The following is a 21,149-nucleotide window of genomic DNA, read 5'->3' on the forward strand; positions in this document are numbered from 1 at the left end:
GAAAATTTTAACAGCTGATGAGAGATTTTGGATTGTTTCTATCGCTGTAAGGACTTCCCACGGAGCGGGACATCGCGCAGCGCTCCGAGGCGACGTCGTCATCCTGTTTCAAGCTGAAAACCTCCAAATTTAAGCCTCTGTTGACCCAGGACATCGTGAGAGAACAGAGAACTTTCAGAAGAGGTCGGAATCAGCAGTTTATCTGGACATTCCACTGTTAAAGGAGATTTTTTTAATGAAAGACGTGCGGACGGATTGGCGCGTCGGTTTGCAGCCGGCGCAGCACGCCCGCCACAGGAAAAACACCTCCGTTGGAAGCCTTAAGGACAAGTTGGAACATGCCCTGCTGTTAAACAATTTCTCAGATACTCACTCAACTGAAAGCCACCAAAAGCTGCCTGGATTTTACAAATGGTTATCAACACGGAGGTGTTTTTCCTGTGGCGGACATGTGGACGCGCCAATCCGTCCGCATGTCTTTCATTTAAAAAATCTCCTTTGATGTAGCATCATGCTGTGGGGATGTTTCTCAGCGGCAGGAACTGTGAAACTAGTCAGGATTGAGGGAAAGATGAATACAGCAATGTACAGAGACATCCTGGATGAAAACCTGCACCAGCTCGCTCTTGACCTCAGACTGGAGTGAGATATCAGATGAGTGGCTTCAGGACAACTCCGTGAATGTGCTTGAGTGGCCCAACCAGAGCCCAGACCTGAATCTGATTGAACATCTCTGGAGAGATCTGAAAATGGCTGTGCACTGATGCTCCCCATCCAACCTGATGGAGCTTGAGAGGTGCTGCAAAGAGGAATGGATAAAACTGCCCAAAGATAGGTGCACCAAGCTTGTCATATACAAGACAATTTGAGGCTGTAATTGCTGCCAAAAGAGCATCAACAAAGTATTGAGCAAAGGCTGTGAATACTTATGTACATGCAATTTCTTAGTTTTTTCTTTTTAATAAATTTGCAAAATGGGGTGTTGTGAGTAGAATTTTGAAAATGTGGAAAAAGTGAAGTTCTGTGAATATTTTCCAGATGCACTGTATACTTAAGGAACGTCAATTTCAATTTGAAAATAAAATTCATACAATTCAACTAAAGCAAAGTACACTGCACACCTTATCTGTATTTTTAGTTAGTCAGCTTCTTCCATCAAAGCAGCAAAACAATATAACTTGTCACACCTACAATACAGATGATGTGACTCATTGAAAATCAAATCTGTGAACACACAAACCATCTGATGACATCTGCTGAGCACAGAGTTCTTGGATCTATATTTTGACTGTGATATTTAGATTTATTGAATAACAATGCTTATCTATACATTTGTTCTTTACACAAGAAATACACATCTCATTCGCTTCCTGTTTGCTGTTGTTTTGTAATGAGTGATGTCACTTAAAATGTTACATATGACCAGGGACAATGAATGACAATTAGCCTTCAAGGTTCACAGGCTTATTTACATTTCTTAGGTTCAATATTAACCACTGTCCCTGATAAATCAATTATCAAATAAAAATGAAATGGCCCAATACAACACAGAGTGAAATGTTGTCATCGATGTAACTTTGCAAATAGCTGTTTTGTTTTCATCACTCCTGAGGGGATGAGCTGCTGCTCAGCTCTGCAAAAGATGGGAAACCCAGGATGTGTCCTGTGAATGTCTCCATAGATATTTGATCTGGTATCACACACTCCAGAGAATGTTCTGACTCTCCATCTGAAACAAAAAAAGTAGGGACAGAAATATAGCAGCAGTCTCACGATTTAGTTAGTATAAGCATCACACTCAGGGTGCTTTCACTCATACTTTGTTGCGTCTGCACCTTTGGACTTTTCAGTTTGTTGAAAAACCAAAATAGCAGGTGTAAAAGCTACCACATTCCACAGTCTGGCCAAAAGGACCAAAAGAGATGGTATGGGTCTGGATCAAACTGAACTATCATTCAGCTTGTTTGTAGAGTAAAAACACTTTTTGAATAGTTCAAACCTCTGGACAAATTACAGGAAGTTGAGGTATCATCACACATTAAGAAGTACAAGATTATGTGATTAAACCGAGTGACTCTGCACTGCTGGCCATTTTTTAAATAAAAATAAAATATCCATTTTGCCTTGCTGCGACAGGAGTTAAAATTCTTAAATATTTCACTTTTGACAGCTAGTGCCGCCACCTGGTGCTGGTAAAAATACCTTAAAAATAATAGCGCAGCTGCAACAAAACGAATGTGTTAATTTTTCTGCATTCAAGCATAATATTTTTGTCTGTTCTAACACTCAACTGACAACAAGCCAACATCAGACACATGCACGTCTATGAGCCAATCAATGTGAAATATGGGGAGACACAAAGTACATAGATGATGATGATGTCAGAACATAAGTACATCAGAAATAAAGTTTTTTGTTTTTTATTTTTAGTCCAACTGCAACAGTGCAATGTGAAACTAAACTAAGTGGACCAAACATATACATTCTATCAGGTTTGACAGTCAAGGCAGGCTGGATGCAAAATGCAAGATGCAGGTACACAGCTCAGTGGAATAAAAACGTTTACTGGGTTAATAGGCTAGGGTTGGTACACAGAGAGGCAGTCCAAACAGCAACAGTATCAGAAGCATCAGGCAAAGGCGTGGTCGAGGTACACAAGCAAGTAGTCAAAAAACACAATGAGGCAATCAGAGCAAGGCAAAAATACAAAAAACTGAGCTGAACAGAGGCACTAGGCACATCGATCTGGCGAGGGACAAAGGCAAACTGTGAGGCTTACAGTAGTGTTCAGAATAATAGTAGTGCTATGTGACTAAAAAGATTAATCCAGGTTTTGAGTATATTTCTTATTGTTACATGGGAAACAAGGTACCAGTAGATTCAGGAGATTCTCACAAATCCAACAAGACTAAGCATTCATGATATGCACACTCTTGAGGCTATGAAATTGGGCTATTAGTAAAAAAAAGTAGAAAAGGGGGTGTTGACAATAATAGTAGCATCTGCTGTTGATGCTACAAGCTCAAAACTATTATGTTCAAACTGCTTTTTTTTAGCAATCCTGTGAATCACTAAACTAGTATTTAGTTGTATAACCACAGTTTTTCATGATTTCTTCACATCTGCGAGGCATTCATTTTGTTGGTTTGGAACCAAGATTTTGCTGGTTTACTAGTGTGCTTGGGGTCACTGTCTTGTTGAAACACCCATTTCAAGGGCATGTCCTCTTCAGCATAAGGCAACATGGCCTCTTCAAGTATTTTGGCATATCCAAACTGATCCATGATACCTGGTATGCGATATATAGGCCCAACACCATAGTAGGAGAAACTTGCCCATATCATGATGCTTGCACCACCATGCTTCACTGTCTTTACTGTGAACTGTGAATTCAGAGTTTGGGGTCGTCTCACAAACTGTCTGCGGCCCTTGGACCCAAAAAGAACAATTTTACTCTCATCAGTCCACAAAATATTCCTCCATTTCTCTTTAGGCCAGTTGATGTGTTCTTTGGCAAATTGTAAGCTCTTCTGCACGTCTTTTATTTAACAGAGGGACTCTGAGGGGGATTCTTGCAAATAAATTAGCTTCACACAGGCATCTTCTAACTGTCACAGCACTTACAGGTAACTCCAGACTGTCTTTGATCATCCTGGAGCTGATCAATGGGTGAGCCTTTGCCATTCTGGTTATTCTTCTATCCATGTTGATGGTTGTTTTCCGTTTTCGTCCGTGCGTCTCTGGTTTTTTTGTCCATTTTAAAGCATTGAAGATCATTGTAGATGAACAGCCTATAATTTTTTGCACCTGCGTATAAGTTTTCCCCTCTCCAATCAACTTTATAATCAAAATACGGTGTTCTTCTGAACAATGTCTTGAACATCCCATTTTCCTCAGTCTTTCAACGAGAAAAGCATGTTCAACAGGTGCTGGCTTCATCCTTAAATAGGAGACACCTGATTCACACCTGTTTGTTCCACAAAACTGACGAACTCACTGACTGAATGTCACACTACTATTATTGTGAACACCCCCTTTTCTACTTTTTTTTACTAATAGCCCAATTTCATAGCCTTAAGAGTGTGCATATCATGAATCCTTGGTCTTGTTGGATTTGTGAGAATCTACTGAATCTACTGGTACCTTGTTTCCCATGTAACAATAAGAAATATACTCAAAACCTGGATTAATCTTTTTAGTCACATAGCACTATTATTCTGAACACTACTGTATAAAGCACCCTGGTGATTAACTGCAAATCAAGAACAGGTATGTGGAGAATCTCCCAGAACCAGGGTGTGGCCAGACAGAGAGAAACGTCCACCACCAAGAGCTGAGAGAGACAAGAAAAAGCAGGACAGAGAAAACCCAAGTGGAAAGACAGAGCACGTGAAAGACAGAACACAAAGACAACCCAAACAAGACAGTAATATAAAAGACAACCACCCAGGAGTCTAAAACCTGACACATACGTGAGCCTTGGTGCAAACCATTCCAGATTTCATGTGTGAAAATGCCCCATGAAAAGAGATCTTATCTAGGCTGGAGTCTCCTGTGTGCCTTCTGGCAAACTATAGCCAGAATTTTACATCTTTTTTTTTTTAAGGAAAAAACAACAACAAAAAAAAAAAAACTCAAGAGTTCCATTTGGTGTTCCACTCCAAGGCAAATGTTTGCACAATGCACTGTTTCTCCAATCACAGTGAGACAAGATTACAACTCTTTCAGAGTTGTCACGGGTGTTTTGGTAGTTCCTCTCACTAGTCTCCTTCTGTCACTCAGTTTTGAGAACTGCCTACTGCAGACAAATTTACCATCTGAGTACCACAGTGATTGACTGAGGTGATGTCCAAGGCATATTCAGTGACTCAGAAATGTCCACGTAACTAAAGATAACTGACTGTAAAAATGTTGATTTGTAAGTAAGTCTTTGCAGCTGCTCCCTAGTTTTCACTCGGGGTCACCACAGCAGATCCAGTGAGGATCTGCATATTGATTTTGGAACAAGTTTTATGCTGGATGCCCTTCTTGACTTAACTTCACAATGCATGGAAAAAAGAGGTAGTGGTGTGGTTTAAATCAGGAACCTTCCACACTGAACCCAAGCACACTAACCACTTGGCCAGCATCTCTGTGTAAAACATGCAGATTTGTATTAACAATAATTTTCATTTTTAGTTTGTCAGGTTACTTATGGGCTCTGAAAATGGAGGGATTATGTGCACTAAAAGAAAAAATTCCATTTTAATTTACCGTAAATTATTGGCAGCTACAGTTGACAGCATTATACTGTTATTCCATAGTGTTACTATGCTGTTATTCTGCAGTGTGCCTATTGTAACATACAACAGCTTATTAATGTAAACTGGTTAAGTATTGTCCCACTGCTAAATTACAGTAAGCAGCTGTGCTTAGCAGACTCATTCTGTAAAAAATAACAATTAATTAAACAAAAAAGTGAAACAACTCAAGATTTCAATGGGCTTCTTCCATTTTGCTTGGGGTCATCACAACAGGAGACTCAATTTGGGTGTTGATTTTGCTTTTCTAATGTAAATTCAGCTGTAGAAGGAAAAAAGGGCATGTCTGGCTTTGAGCCACGGATAATCTGTTTGGGAGGCAAATGCACTAACTGCATATGTCACTGTGCATTGTGCAACAAATGAATGTTTTGGTCGGATTAAGTAATTTGTTTTAGATGATTGATATAGCCTACACAATTATAAAAATGAAAAACTCAAAACTCTTCATGTCAATATAGTTGTTGTACCACATCAATGCTAAAAGCCACTTTGTTTGCCTAAGTAATATCCCATGAACATTTCTGCCACCTGCTGCATCTTAGTGGATACTGGTTGGATGATGAATTAGGAGCAGGTGAGGCTGTCCTAGAGAGCAGCTGTTTTTTCTGAACAACTATGATTATGTACCAAAAGTCTTATAACAGTCGAAACACTGTGGTATGACTATAGCCAAAGCAGACACAAAAATATAAACGCAACACTTTTGGTTTTGCTCCCATTTTGTATGAGATGAACTCAAAGATCTAAAACTTTTTCCACATACACAATATCACCATTTCCCTCAAATATTGTTCACAAAGCAGTCTAAATCTGTGATAGTGAGCACTTCTCCTTTGCTGAGATAATCCATCCCACCTCACAGGTGTGCCATATCAAGATGCTGATTAGACACCATGATTAGTGTACAGGTGTGCCTTAGACTGCCCACAATAAAAGGCCACTCTGAAAGGTGCAGTTTTATCACACAGCACAATGCCACAGATGTCGCAAGATTTGAGGGAGCGTGCAATTGGCATGCTGACAGCAGGAATGTCAACCAGAGCTGTTGCTCGTGTATTGAATGTTCATGTCTCTACCATAAGCCGTCTCCAAAGGCGTTTCAGAGAATTTGGCTGTACATCCAACCAGCCTCACAACCGCAGACCACGTGTAACCACACCAGCCCAGGACCTCCACATCCAGCATGTTCACCTCCAAGATCGTCTGAGACCAGCCACTTGGACAGCTGCTGGAACAATCGGTTTGCATAACCAAAGAATTTCTGCACAAACTGTCAGAAACTGTCTCAGGGAAGCTCAACTGCATGCTCGTAGTCCTCATCAGGGTCTCGACCTGGCTCCAGTTCGTCGTCGTAACCGACTTGAGTGGGCAAATGCTCACATTCGCTGGCATTTGGCACATTGGAGAGGTGTTCTCTTCACGGGTGATGCGAAGGAGATGTGTTGCACTGCATGAGGCAAATGGTGGTCACACCAGATACTGACTGGTATCCCCCCCCAATAAAACAAAACTGCACCTTTCAGAGTGGCCTTTTATTGTGGGCAGTCTAAGGCACACCTGTGCACTAATCATGGTGTCTAATCAGCATCTTGATATGGCGCACCTGTGAGATGGGATGGATTATGTCAGCAAAGGAGAAGTGCTCACTATCACAGATTTCGACTGGTTTGTGAACAATATTTGAGGGAATTGGTGATATTGTGTATGTGGAAAAAGTTTTAGATCTTTGAGTTCATCTCATACAAAATGGGAGCAAAACCAAAAGTGTTGCGTTTATATTTTTGTTGAGTATATATCTGTCTCTTTCCTCATACAGTATGTGTGACTTTGATCACTTGAAATTAGCTTCTTGTTAGTTTCCTTCATTTCCGAAACCTATCGGTGTGCTTGATCTGTGAAGCACTGCAACACGTTTTTGGACAATAAACAACACAATTAACACACAAACATGTCATGTTGATTGTGTATTATAGCAGGTATATGAATTGATAAATGTCATGTGTGTGTGTTTTTAAATACATACTGCATAATGTAGCTGTGTCATGCTCAGAAAAATCTTTGTTGTTCTCACTCAGTCCTAAAAGCGTTGTGAAACATTCTGCAACCTCGTCCTCTGTCATGGGTTCTCCTGTGAAAGATCATGTTAAAATGTGAATTTGTACCAACCTGACAAGAAACTGGAGCACCTCTCCCAACAATTCCACAAATTTTTACCTTGTAAAACTTTTTATGGTCATAAAGTCCTGTTAGAAGTGGCTTTTCAGAAGCTAAAGTATCGGGGGGGTAAGATATCCTAGGATCCTAGGAGCTGTATCCTGGAGCTGTTGCCCCAGTGACCCGATCCCGGATAAGTGGTTGAAGATGAGTGAGTGAGTGAAAATTTCATTAGGATATGTGAAAAATTGTGGGTTACAAGCTTTTCACAAACAGACAAACGGGTGAAAACATAACCTCTAGAGGTGCACCGATCACGATTTTTTAGGCCGATCACTGAAATTTTGATCTGCCAATACCGAGGCCGATACCGATCAAGTACATATTTGGATCATGTCCAAAATAAGAATATAGGTCTAATGTATAGGACTATTTTTGCATTAAAACTTGATGAAAACAAAAAACATGCATTCAAATAAAGACACTAGAATAAACTGCCAACTTTTGTTTTATTACACTGACTTTGTTCTACCAGCAAGCTTTTTTTTTTTTTCCATGTTTCATATTGCTCAGGTTACAGCCTACAGAACGTTGAGAACGTAAAATACAGCCCTCATTCTATGGGGTTAAAATTGTCTCAATATTTGTAAATGCACACAGGGTGATCTACAAATAATCATTGATTTGCAAATGTGTTCAGATATCCACAAATGCAAATTTCATATTTGTAACTTGTAAATTGGTCTTTGCAAATAATGCTGTATTTGCAAATATAAAACGTAATTTGTAAAAAAAAAACAAAAAAAAAAAACATTACACAACATTACATTACATTTGTAAAACTGGAAATTGTGTTTGTGAATTGAGTTTCAGCATTTGTGGATCACCAATTACATGCATTCATCGCTTTCCTCTGTGACATAATTGAGACATTCTTTTCGCCACAGATCCACAAACAAATGCCTACTGATTCACAAATACACTCATGCACACTGGATTTCCACTAGATGGCAGTGTGGTTCCATTCATTACACAGCAGTCTATTTAGATCTCTCAGAGTTTCTTACCATCTTTGCTGTATGGTTGCTGCAGCTGTAGTGTCTCTGTAACTGAAAGTTGTGCAAATTGTTTGTTCTTTGTCGGATCCGGCTTCTGCTCTGCTCGAGAGCTAGCCGCTTTTTGAAACTCCTGGTATTTTGTCAAGTCACAACTCTTCAAATGCCTAATTAGGTTTGTAGTATTGAATGTTTTTGGGTTTACTCCTCCTCAAGGGATAGCCTTGTCACAAGTGTTGCAAATAGCAAATTCCGTGTCTGTTTTTGACACCACAAAAAAAGTCCAGACCGGTGAAGCCATTTTGAAACTACACATGCTCTTGGCTGGGCATGTCATGACAGGACCAAGCACTCCCTGCGCTACTGCCTGCACTGTTGTGATCGGTCCTTTTGATTGGCTCATTTTGCCGATCAGTGATCAAACCGATCAAGGCGTAATCGGCCGATAATGAGCGGTGCCCGATCGATCGGTGCACCTCTAATAATCTCTGCCCAACTTCGTTGGCAGAGGCACGGTGGGGTAAAAAAGTATTTAGTCAGCTCGTGATTGTGCAAGTTCTCCTTGTTATGTGTCGGACGCAGCTCGGAGAACCGACCAGCGTTTGAAGGGCCCAGTATAAAATAAGCAGAGCACGGTACAAAGGCTAACTGAATTTAATACATAACAGTGATAATATAATAACAAAAGGTGCGGCCTGGCGTGGTGCGCTCCCAGCAGCGCTAACGGTCCGGAGCCAGAAGCTGTTTCGGACCCAAGGACCCCGCCGACACCCCACAGGTGGCCGCAACAACCGAGTCTGTGAAAGAAGGAACCATTATGTGAGTCCACACTCTACACACAGAACACTTAAAGGTGTACAAACAGCAAACACTTCCTGGCTTGATTACTGATCAGCTTCCCAACCTGCAGGCATGGAACAATCAGTTCACAAAACTCCACTGCAGTGAAAGCTGATACATGACTAACAAACAGCTCAATACAATAAGGTGTGAGGGATACCACATTTACTGACTGTATAACTGTTAGTCACAAAATCTAACGTACCTCAGGAAGTGTGCTGACGAGCATGAAACCTCACCCCCTCCTCTTTCACAGACCGTGCATCAAACCTGGACGTTCTCAGCATCCGCTGCTGATGAGATGGCTCCCGAGACGACGATCTCACCCGTCTGGTCACAAGGTCGAGTCTCTGGCAAATACACACTGTGCACTCCAGTCTTAAATGCCAACATGTTCCAATCCATCCAGATGCACCACAGCTGTGAGTCCTGACGAGTCGCAGGTGATCAGGGTGAGGTCCTGACAGCCTCAGCAACACAGCCACTCAGTCCCAAACGCACGCCACCTGGGAGGAAAACCAAAAGACAGAAACAAACCGGCAGCCAGGCCCCCCCAGCCATATAACACTCCTACTTAGAAAGATGAGAGAGGTCGGTAATTTTCAACATAGGTACAATCAACTATGACAGACACAATGAGAAAAAAAATCCAGGAAATCACATTGTAGGATTTTTAAAGAATTTATTTGTAAATTATGGTGGAAAATAAGTATGTGGTCAATCACAAAAGTTCAACTCAATACTTTGTAACATAATCTTTGTTGGCAATGACAGAGGTCAAACGTTCCTATAGTTTCTCACCAGGTTTGCGCATACTGTAGCTGATATTTTGGCCCATTCCTCCTTGCAGATCTCCTCTAGAGCAGTGATGTTTTGGGGCTGTCGCTGGGCAACATGGACTTTCAACTCCCTCAAAAAAATTTCTATGGGGTTGAGGTCTGGAGACTGGCTTGGCCACTGCAGGACCTTGAAATGCTTTTTGCGAAGCCACTCCTTCATTGCCCGAGCGGTGTGTTTGGGATCATTGTCAAGCTGGAAGACCCAGCCACATTGCATCTTCAATGCTCTCACTGATGGCAGGAGGTTTTGGCTTAAAATCTCACGATACATGGCCCTGTTCATTCTTCCCTTAACACAGATCAGTTGTCCTGTCCCCTTTGCAGAAAAACAGCCCCAAAGCCTGATGTTTCCACCCCATGCTTCACAGTAGGTATAGTGTTCTTGGAACGCAACTCAGTATTCTTCTTCTTCCAAACACAAGGAGTTGAGTGTTTTACTAAAAAATTCTATTTTGGTTTCATCTGACCACGATACTCTCCCAATCCTCTTCTGGATCATCCATATGCTCTCTGCCAAACTTCAGACGGGCCTGGACATGTACTGGCTTAAGCAGGAGGACACGCCTGGCACTGCAGGATTTGAGTCTCTCTCTGTGTAGTGTGTAGCCTTTGTTACTTTGGTCCCAGCTCTCCGCAGGTCATTCATCAGGTCCCTCCGTGTAGTTCTGGGATTTTTGCTCACCGTTCTCATGATCATTTTGACCCCACGGGATGAGATCTTGTGTGGAGCCCCAGATCGAGGGAGATTATATGGTCTTATATGTCTTCCATTTTCTTACAATTGCTCCCACAGTTGATTTATTCACACCAACCTGCTTGACTATTGTAGATTCACTCTTCCCAGCCTGGTGCACATCTATAATTTTCTTCCTGGTGTCCTTCAACAGCTCTTTGGTCTTGGCCATGGTTGAGTTTGGAGTCTGACTGTTTGAGGCTGTGGACAGGTGTCTTTTATACAGATAACGAGTTCCAACAGATTCCATTAATACAGGTAACAGGTGGAGGACAGAAGAGTTAGACAGAAAAGTTACAGGTCTGTAAGAGCCAGAAATCTTGCTTGTTTGTGGGTGACTAAATACTTATTTTCCACCATAATTTACAAATAAATTCTTTAAAAATCCTACAATTTGATTTCGTGGATTTTTTTTTCTCATTTTATCTCTCATAAATCAAATCAAATCAAATCAATTTTATTTATATAGCGCCAAATCACAACAAACAGTTGCCCCAAGGCGCTTTATATTGTAAGGCAAAGCCATACAATAATTACGGAAAAACCCCAACGGTCAAAACGACCCCCTGTGAGCAAGCACTTGGCAACAGTGGGAAGGAAAAACTCCCTTTTAACAGGAAGAAACCTCCAGCAGAACCAGGCTCAGGGAGGGGCAGTCTTCTGCTGGGACTGGTTGGGGCTGAGGGAGAGAACCGGGAAAAAGACATGCTGTGGAGGGGAGCAGAGATCAATCACTAATGATTAAATGCAGAGTGGTGCATACAGAGCAAAAAGAGAAAGAAACACTCAATGCATTATGGGAGCCCCCCAGCAGTCTAAGTCTATAGCAGCATAACTTAGGGATGGTTCAGGGTCACCTGATCCAGCCCTAACTATAAGCTTTAGCAAAAAGGAAAGTTTTAAGCCTAATCTTAAAAGTAGAGAGGGTGTCTGTCTCCCTGATCCGAATTGGGAGCTGGTTCCACAGGAGAGGAGCCTGAAAGCTGAAGGCTCTGCCTCCCATTCTACTCTTACAAACCCTAGGAACTACAAGTAAGCCTGCAGTCTGAGAGCGAAGCGCTCTATTGGGGTGATATGGTACTATGAGGTCCCTAAGATAAGAAGGGACCTGACTATTCAAAACCTTATAAGTAAGAAGAAGAATTTTAAATTCTATTCTAGAATTAACAGGAAGCCAATGAAGAGAGGCCAATATGGGTGAGATATGCTCTCTCCTTCTAGTCCCCGTCAGTACTCTAGCTGCAGCATTTTGAATTAACTGAAGGCTTTTCAGGGAACTTTTAGGACAATCTGATAATAATGAATTACAATAGTCCAGCCTAGAGGAAATAAATGCATGAATTAGTTTTTCAGCATCACTCTGAGACAAGACCTTTCTAATTTTAGAGATATTGCGTAAATGCAAAAAAGCAGTCTTACATATTTGTTTAATATGCGCTTTGAATGACATATCCTGATCAAAAATGACTCCAAGATTTCTCACAGTATTACTAGAGGTCAGGGTAATGCCATCCAGAGTAAGGATCTGGTTAGACACCATGTTTCTAAGATTTGTGGGGCCAAGTGCAATAACTTTAGTTTTATCTGAGTTTAAAAGCAGGAAATTAGAGGTCATCCATGTCCTTATGTCTGTAAGACAATCCTGCAGTTTAGCTAATTGGTGTGTGTCCTCTGGCTTCATGGATAGATAAAGCTGGGTATCATCTGCGTAACAATGAAAATTTAAGCAATGCCGTCTAATAATACTGCCTAAGGGAAGCATGTATAAAGTGAATAAAATTGGTCCTAGCACAGAACCTTGTGGAACTCCATAATTAACCTTAGTCTGTGAAGAAGATTCCCCATTTACATGAACAAATTGTAATCTATTAGATAAATATGATTCAAACCACCGCAGCGCAGTGCCTTTAATACCTATGGCATGCTCTAATCTCTGTAATAAAATTTTATGGTCAACAGTATCAAAAGCAGCACTGAGGTCTAACAGAACAAGCACAGAGATGAGTCCACTGTCTGAGGCCATAAGAAGATCATTTGTAACCTTCACTAATGCTGTTTCTGTACTATGATGAATTCTAAAACCTGACTGAAACTCTTCGAATAGACCATTCCTCTGCAGATGATCAGTTAGCTGTTTAACAACTACCCTTTCAAGAATTTTTGAGAGAAAAGGAAGGTTGGAGCATAGTTGAAGTGTACCTATGTTGAAAATTACAGAGCTCTCATCTTTCTAAGTTGGAGAACTTGCACAATCAGTGACTGACTAAATACTTATTTGCCCCACTGTAAATATAAATTCTGCATACAGAAGCAGTGCAGGAATCCCCCTTTGTCAGACTCCATCCTAATAACAAGCACATTGGCCTTCCTGTGACTGAATAACAGTGTACCTTGAACTTGTAGAAGCTCCAGGAGTTCATCTATCTGTAGCACAGGCTGTGCTGTACAATGATGGCTTCCAAGGACAGAAAATGACTGAATGATGTCATCAGTGGAAAGGCTGAAGGCTGGGCGATGGTTGATGTAGAGTTTAATAAACTCCTCCAGGTTGATATCAGCCATGTATTCTCCTGTCTCTGCATATTTGCTGAACTTCACCTCATTTTGCATGTCTTCTAGCTGGTCAAAATAAAAGTAATTTTTTTCATGACTATAACTGGTATTAGATATAAAAGGTGAGCTAGGTTTTGCCAGATTTTCCATAAGCTGATATTACACTGACTGGCAAAAAACAAGACCGCATGAAACACACAGTACCTCTTGTTCAGTAGGAAAGAAGCCCAAAGCTCTCATTAGAAAGGGAATTGCTGTCAGAGGAATTGTGGTTGATACCTGATGTGTCTCCATTGAGTCAAGTTTTTGACAGACTTGGCAGTAATAGAAAAAGTCCTCTATTGCCTGAAGGCACAAAAATGGATAAGTGGTATTTTATATCTATAACAGAATTAATGCTGAAATAAACAATTAAAATAACATCAGCATGAAGAGATAAAATTCACAACTCAGAAGAATGTTACTCAGTTTAAAAGCTGATATCCCCTTTATAGTGAGTTCTTCAAATATATGGTGTGTTCATATGAAGGAAAGCAACGGGATCCTGAGGCACATTGAAAAAACGGAAACATGATTTAAATGTCTGTGTACACATATTTAAATCATGCAAATCCAAAACTTTTTTCAGTGCAGAAAGCCAAATGTTTAGATGTCAAAATTTTTTACATACAGTTCTTGGTAAAAATTTAAGTACCCTTTGATGTTTTTCCCTCATCAGCAGATCAACAGAAAATGTAATTGAACTGTTCAAACACTTGTATTTCAATAACAATCAAATTAGGTAGTTAATATGTTTCACTCAATGTAGTGATCAATTGTTACTTTTTTGTTTTGTGTGTTGTATTATTGTTTACCCCGTTGTGGTGAGATATTTTAATTCGCTGATTAATATATATATATATTATATTATAATTATATATATGTTTATATATTATAATAATAATAATAATTATATATATATATATATATATATACACACCCACACACAATAGTGTTCAGAATAATAGTAGTGCTATGTGACTAAAAAGATTAATCCAGGTTTTGAGTATATTTCTTATTGTTACATGGGAAACAAGGTACCAGTAGATTCAGTAGATTCTCACAAATCCAGCTGTCATGGCGGGCGGCTGCCCGACCCCAGGAGCGGGTGGACCCACAATACAAACTCCCAAACCAGGCTTTGAGGTACAAGTCGTCATGTTTATTTCGGGCAGAGGTTCGGTACACAGGTTGTCAGAAAACGGAGCAGAGGCACAAGCAGGGTGAGGCAAAAACGCAGTCATCTCCAGGCAGGGGTCTGAGGCACGGGCAAACACTGGCATATAGGCTGAGGCAAAAAGGCGGTCAAAAAACACAGAGCAAGGAACTGGTACACAGCAAGACTAATCAGGACAGAGAACAACAAAGGCTGGAGAGTGTGCTGGAAGCGACAACAATCTGGCGAGGGACTGTGAGACTGTGAAGGTTTATATGTATGTGGACAAATTAGGAACCGGTGGTGTTAAGATGCACATGAGAGGAAGGATCCAGAAAGGGGGCGTGGCTAATGAACAAAGATACTATGTGTGCAAGACAGTGAGGGAAGAGAGTACAAGGTGGAGTGGAGAAAAGTCAAAGATATGTGAACAGGTGCACAGAGCGTGAGAGAAGGGAAATACAAAGCAGACAGAATTAAAGTGAGAGACAGGGCCACATGGCAGGTGCAGAGAGAACATAATCAGATGTAAGTGTTGTGTGGGCCGCCAGAAGAGGAGGTACTGCTGGCCCACCACCAGAGGGCGCCCTGCCTGAAGTGCGGGCTTCAGGCACGAGAGGGCGCTGCCGCCTACAGGAACAGCCGAGGTGACAGCTGTCACTCATCAACCATGACAGCTGTCACCGATCATCTGCATCTCACCTTGGATAAAAGCAGGATGACACCTCCACCACATCGCCGAGATATCGACTTCTGTGAGAGGTAACTTTCTCTGCCAGCATTAAGTGATTCCAAGAGCTATTGTGTTGCAGCTGTCAACCAGAGGACCGGCGTGGGTCGCGACTGTTTCGTCCTACGTCCCGTCAGATAAGTGGTTAAACAGACGCTGCACGAGTGTGTGTTAAAGGTGGAGGTGGAATTCCCACCGTTATTGTTACTGGGTGTACACACACCCACACTTGACTGTCTTTGTTCTCCGCCAGCAGTACCAGATCCGACACGCTGAGACGGTGGCCACCTGGGGACTTCGGGACTTGGCGGCTCCAGTATCCTTCGGGTTCAGTGGCGGTGGAAATCGTGTGGTTCCGGTTCATCTCCAGACGGGCGTCTCCTATCGTCGAGCCTGCCCACACGACACCTTCATTAATTGACTTGTATCTATTCTGTAATCTGCTGTGTGTGGTTGTGACATTCACAACAGTAAAGTGTTCTAATTTAACTCTCTCTATTGTCCGTTCATTTACGCCCCCTGTTGTGGGTCCGTGTCACTACACTTTCCCAACAGTAAGTGAGGGATGAAGACATGAAGGCAGGTGCAGGGTGTGGAGTGAAACAGAACTCAGAGGGGCGTGAGAAGAACCAGGGAACTATGAACAGAACATACCATGGCTGGAAGCAGACTAGACATGAGAACTGATCGGAAACAAATACAAGAGCAGAACTAGACTAGGAAAACAAGGTGATGAATGAATTATAAGAAGAAAACAAACTACAAGAAAAACAGAAAGCAAAACCCCAGTATAAAGCATAACAGATAACACAAATGAGAAAATACATGGATGATAAACTAATGATCAATAATGCAAACATAACCTGACAGAACAAAACTAGAACGGAACTGGATAATGGCAACAGAATAACAAGAAACAAAGTAACACGAAAAACATAATTAAATAAATCCCAAAGAAAACAAATATTAATAAATCAAAGCCGAAGCAGACCAGAAACAAGGGCTCAGCGCCCTGACCCTGCCAAATCCCTGACACCAACAAGACCAAGCATTCATGATATGCACACTCTTAAGGCTATGAAATTGTGCTATTAGTAAAAAAAAATAGAAAAGGGGGTGTTCACAATAATAGTAGCATCTGCTGTTGATGCTAATGCAGGGGTGGTGGCCAAGTGGTTAATGCGCTTGGTTTCAGTGCAGAAGGTTCCGGGTTCAAATCCCACCCCTGCCACATTTCTCCATGTAATGTGGAGTTGCGTCAGGAAGGGCATCCGGCGTAAAACCTGTGCCAATTCAACATGCAGATCCACCTTGGATTTGCTGTGGCGACCCCGAGTGCAAACAAGGGAGCAGCCGAAGGAACTTACTTATCTGCTGTTGATGCTACAAACTCAAAACTATTATGTTCAAACTGCTTTTTTTTAGCAATCCTGTGAATCACTAAACTAGTATTTAGTTGTATAACCACAGTTTTTCATGATTTCTTCACATCTGCGAGGCATTAATTTTGTTGGTTTGGAACCAAGATTTTGCTCGGTTACTAGTGTGCTTGGGGTCATTGTCTTGTTGAAACACCCATTTCAAGGGTATGTCCTCTTCAGCATAAGGCAACATGACCTCTTCAAGTATTGTGACATATCCAAACTGATCCATGACACCTGGTATGCGATATATAGGCCCAACACCATAGTAGGAGAAACATGCCCATATCATGATGCTTGCACCACCATGCTTCACTGTCTTCACTGTGAACTGTGGCTTGAATTCAGAGTTTGGGGGTCGTCTCACAAACTGTCTGCGGCCCTTGGACCCAAAAAGAACAATTTTACTCTCATCAGTCCACAAAATATTCCTCCATTTCTCTTTAGGCCAGTTGATGTATTCTTTGGCAAATTGTAACCTCTTCTGCACGTCTTTTATTTAACAGAGGGACTTTGCGGGGGATTCTTGCAAATAAATTAGCTTCACACAGGCGTCTTCTAACTGTCACAGCACTTACAGGTAACTCCAGACTGTCTTTGATCATCCTGGAGCTGATCAGTGGGTGAGCCTTTGCCATTCTGGTTATTCTTCTATCCATTTTGATGGTTGTTTTCCGTTTTCTTCCACGCATCTCTGTTTTTTTTGTCCATTTTAAAGCATTGGAGATCATTGTAAATGAACAGCCTATAATTTTTTGCACCTGCGTATAAGTTTTCCCCTCTCCAATCAACTTTTTAATCAAACTTCGCTGTTCTTCTGAACAATGTCTTGAACGTCCCATTTTCCTCAGGCTTTCAAAGAGAAAAGCATGTTCAACAGGTGCTGGCTTCATCCTTAAATATGGGACACCTGATTCACACCTGTTTGTTCCACAAAACTGACGAACTCACTGACTGAATGCCACACTACTATTATTGTGAACACCCCCTTTTCTACTTTTTTTTTACTAATAGTCCAATTTCATAGTCTTAAGAGTGTGCATATCATGAATGCTTGGTCTTGTTGGATTTGTGAGAATCTACTGAATCTACTGGTACCTTGTTTCCCACGTAACAATAAGAAATATACTCAAAACCTGGATTAATCTTTTTAGTCACATAGCACTACTACTATTCTGAACACTACTGTATATATGAGGTCTGTGAGAAAAGTATTGGACCTTTTTATTTTTTTCAAAAACCATAAGGATTTGAATCATGTGTGATTGCATCAGCCAAGCTTGAACCTTGGTGCGCATGCATGAGTTTTTTCACGCCTGTCGGTTGCGTCATTCGCCTGTGAGCAGGCTTTGTGTGAGCAGTGGTCCACCCCTCTCGTCAGATTTTTATTGCGAATAAATGTCTGAACGATTTGGAGCTTTGCTGCATCAATTTTTTTCCAGAAACTGTGAGAGACCTCCAGGTGGACACTGTTCGGAAAATTAATATGGCTTTCAGGGACGATTTTATGGGGATTATACAGATTAAGGAGTGTTACTGCCGCTTTAAGGACGCTCCACCGCACTCCTCTTTCCATGACAAAAACTCCTGTAACAGTGGAATGTGCCGTTCATTTCTAATCTGGACGTTGTCTTGATCCGGTATGTCGTCTGACGAGCACAGGAATTGTGAAAAGACGTGGACATCAGCACTTTTTCAGCACATTAAGACAGACGTGCGGAGGAGTTCCGCGCGTCACAGTGGAGCCGCATGGCGCAAAGCAACGCCGTGATGAAGCCTTCCAGGACATGTTGGGGCATGTCCAGCTCATGCACAATCACAATCGGATAATCACACGACTGAAAAGCAACAGGAATCCATCTGAAATCCACCTGAAAGCCGTCCTGTGAGACCAACACCGAGGTGGTTTTGTCCAGCGTAATGAACGGCTCCGTGGCGCCTCCCTCCGCTTTTCTTTCCATGAAAAAAACTCCTGTAACAGTGGAATGTGCCGAAAAAGTGGTGATGTCCATGTCTCCTGCCTTTTTGTGAAAGTCAGACGAGGTCCCGGATCAACAAAGCCTTCACGTTGGAAATGATCTGGTTGTTTCAGCGGGGTCTGAGCATGTCGATCGGCGCTGGGAGACCTTATATATATATATATATATATATATATATATATATATATATATATATATATATATATATATATATATATATATATATATATATATATATATATATATATATATATATATATATATATATATATATATAATCAAAATACCTCTGAGGGAAACTGATATTTCCACAAGGTTTCCTAAAAGTGATTCAGTTATTTTGCTTAAACAATCAAACATTTTGGCTGGGGACAGGGAATGAGGCAATACCATTATAATAATATGGTCACTAGACAGGTCAATGTGCTACAGTGTGCAGGATTACAAATAACCCACTTTGTAGAACTGGCCATCTCTCCCTCCTATAAAATTGTAAAAGGGAACCATATCATTTCCTCCCAAGGCAGCTGCTGCCTCCAAAGCACTATATTCACAAAAGGAAAAAGAAAAAGGATTATCTTCAGGATACTCAAATATATTCCTCATTCATGTCCTCTTGTCTCTAAATTGGTGCAATTAAGTCTTACTTCAAGTTTATCTTCCATGACAGGACAGTGCAGTCGGCCACACCTGCAGTAAAAACAAACTGACCGTCGTAGGAGCAGGCCAATGCAGAAACCCCTCTTGGATGGCAAATCAAAGCTGTGGACTTGTAGGGGTTTCCATCAAGAGGCAGAATCTGAAGACCTACCTAAAAGGAATTAAACATGTCTGTAATAAAAATGAAGACAATCATAGCACTGCATCCTTTCAGGGTGTACCCCACCTCTGCATGATGTACACTGTGACTGGCTCAAGCGCCCTCTAAAACCCCTACTGGGACAAGACAAAGCGGACAGATGGATGGATCATGTGTTGTTACTAATACAGCACTCATCTAAAAAAGTAGGACTGAATGTACCGAGTGCAGGAACAACATTTTACTTTTGTATTTTTTTAATTCAGCCACTACACCCTGTCGTCGAGGTGGGTGCTATAAGCAGATTTGCCAAATTTGTTAGTATCTCACTGGCCATGCTGAAGAAACTTGTAATGTCTGCTAGAAGTGCAACCTGCTTATTTGACCCTATACCAACAAAACTGTTTAAGGACCTGTGGCCCACTCTTGAGCCTACTGTGCTGGAAATTATTAATATATTATATAACGGGTGAGTGGATCCTTGTCATTTGATTGGTGCGTTGTATGTCACATGACATGGATTCATTCGTTTTATTTTGTGTTGCATTGTATTTAGTTTTTTCAGTTTGGTTCCATTTAGAGTGCAAATTTGGTTCCATACGTTTGGTACCACTGCACTCTGCACATGTACACACGCATGCACATGTGCTCGCGCATGCACACTCATGCTCGTGCATGCACTCATGAACGTACATTCACGCGCGCACCCACACACAAACATGTGCGTGCATGTATACACACACACACACACACACACACACACACACACACACACACACACACACACACACACACACACACACACACACACACACACACACAAAACAAATCCACTGTCTGTCTGGAGGCTGTTGGCAGGACGTTGGAATGAAAAGCTGGACTAATTTGTGATGTGATTTTTTTTTTTTTTGGCTGCACTGAGGATGTACACATTCTTTTTTTTTGGGTAGTACACGCGCGCACAAGCACCGGCCCAGTTGCATATGTGCACACACGGGGGACGACTCTATGAAGACAATTTGATTGCGCTAACTGATGCTGCTAATTCTTGTAACACATACACACTCACATACACAGACACACACAATCCACTCCGCTGTAAGCTGTCTGGATGCATGAAGAGCTGTTCAGATGAAAAGCTGACGTGCTTTTTGGCTGGACTGAGGAACTACACAAAGTCTTTTTTTTTTTCCTTTTATTATGGAAGTCCGTTGTCAGTGCACAGCATCATGGACTACACGTCACAATTTGGACTTTAGCAGCAGTGGTACACCAAAATGTAAGTCCCTTTTCTGTTGTTTATAAATTAATAAAATATCAAATGACAAGGATCTATTTTAGCGGTAATATAAAACAAATAATAAATATTTTTTACATTCTTTTTACATTGTTTTTACATTTACATTCATTTTTCCATTCTCATAAACATTCATTATTTGTATAACATTAACCTCTGGATCTGTTCCTAAATGTTTCAAATCTGCAGTGATTAAACTATTACTTAAGAAATCTAATCTTAGTATACGAGGTCTATTAGAAAAGTATCCG

At 41.2% G+C, this 21,149-nt stretch overlaps 1 protein-coding gene across 1 annotated transcript in view; it reads right to left on the reverse strand.

Moving 5' to 3' along the window:
* Positions 1–1,287: 1,287 nt before the first annotated feature.
* Positions 1,288–21,149, reverse strand: part of cfap251 (cilia and flagella associated protein 251) — an 81,460-nt gene continuing 61,598 nt past the window's right edge. Inside the window, exons 15-20 of the mRNA XM_034170382.1 lie at positions 19,450–19,613; positions 19,259–19,346; positions 13,682–13,822; positions 13,315–13,543; positions 7,327–7,431; positions 1,288–1,729 (exon numbers count right to left, since the gene is read on the reverse strand). Of these exons, the coding sequence (XP_034026273.1) occupies positions 1,602–1,729; positions 7,327–7,431; positions 13,315–13,543; positions 13,682–13,822; positions 19,259–19,346; positions 19,450–19,613 (855 nt within the window). The 3' untranslated portion in view covers positions 1,288–1,601. The remainder of the gene's footprint in view (positions 1,730–7,326; positions 7,432–13,314; positions 13,544–13,681; positions 13,823–19,258; positions 19,347–19,449; positions 19,614–21,149) is intronic.

This window comes from Thalassophryne amazonica, chromosome 5, assembly GCF_902500255.1.
Source record: "Thalassophryne amazonica chromosome 5, fThaAma1.1, whole genome shotgun sequence".
Classification (NCBI taxonomy): Eukaryota; Metazoa; Chordata; class Actinopteri; order Batrachoidiformes; family Batrachoididae; genus Thalassophryne; species Thalassophryne amazonica.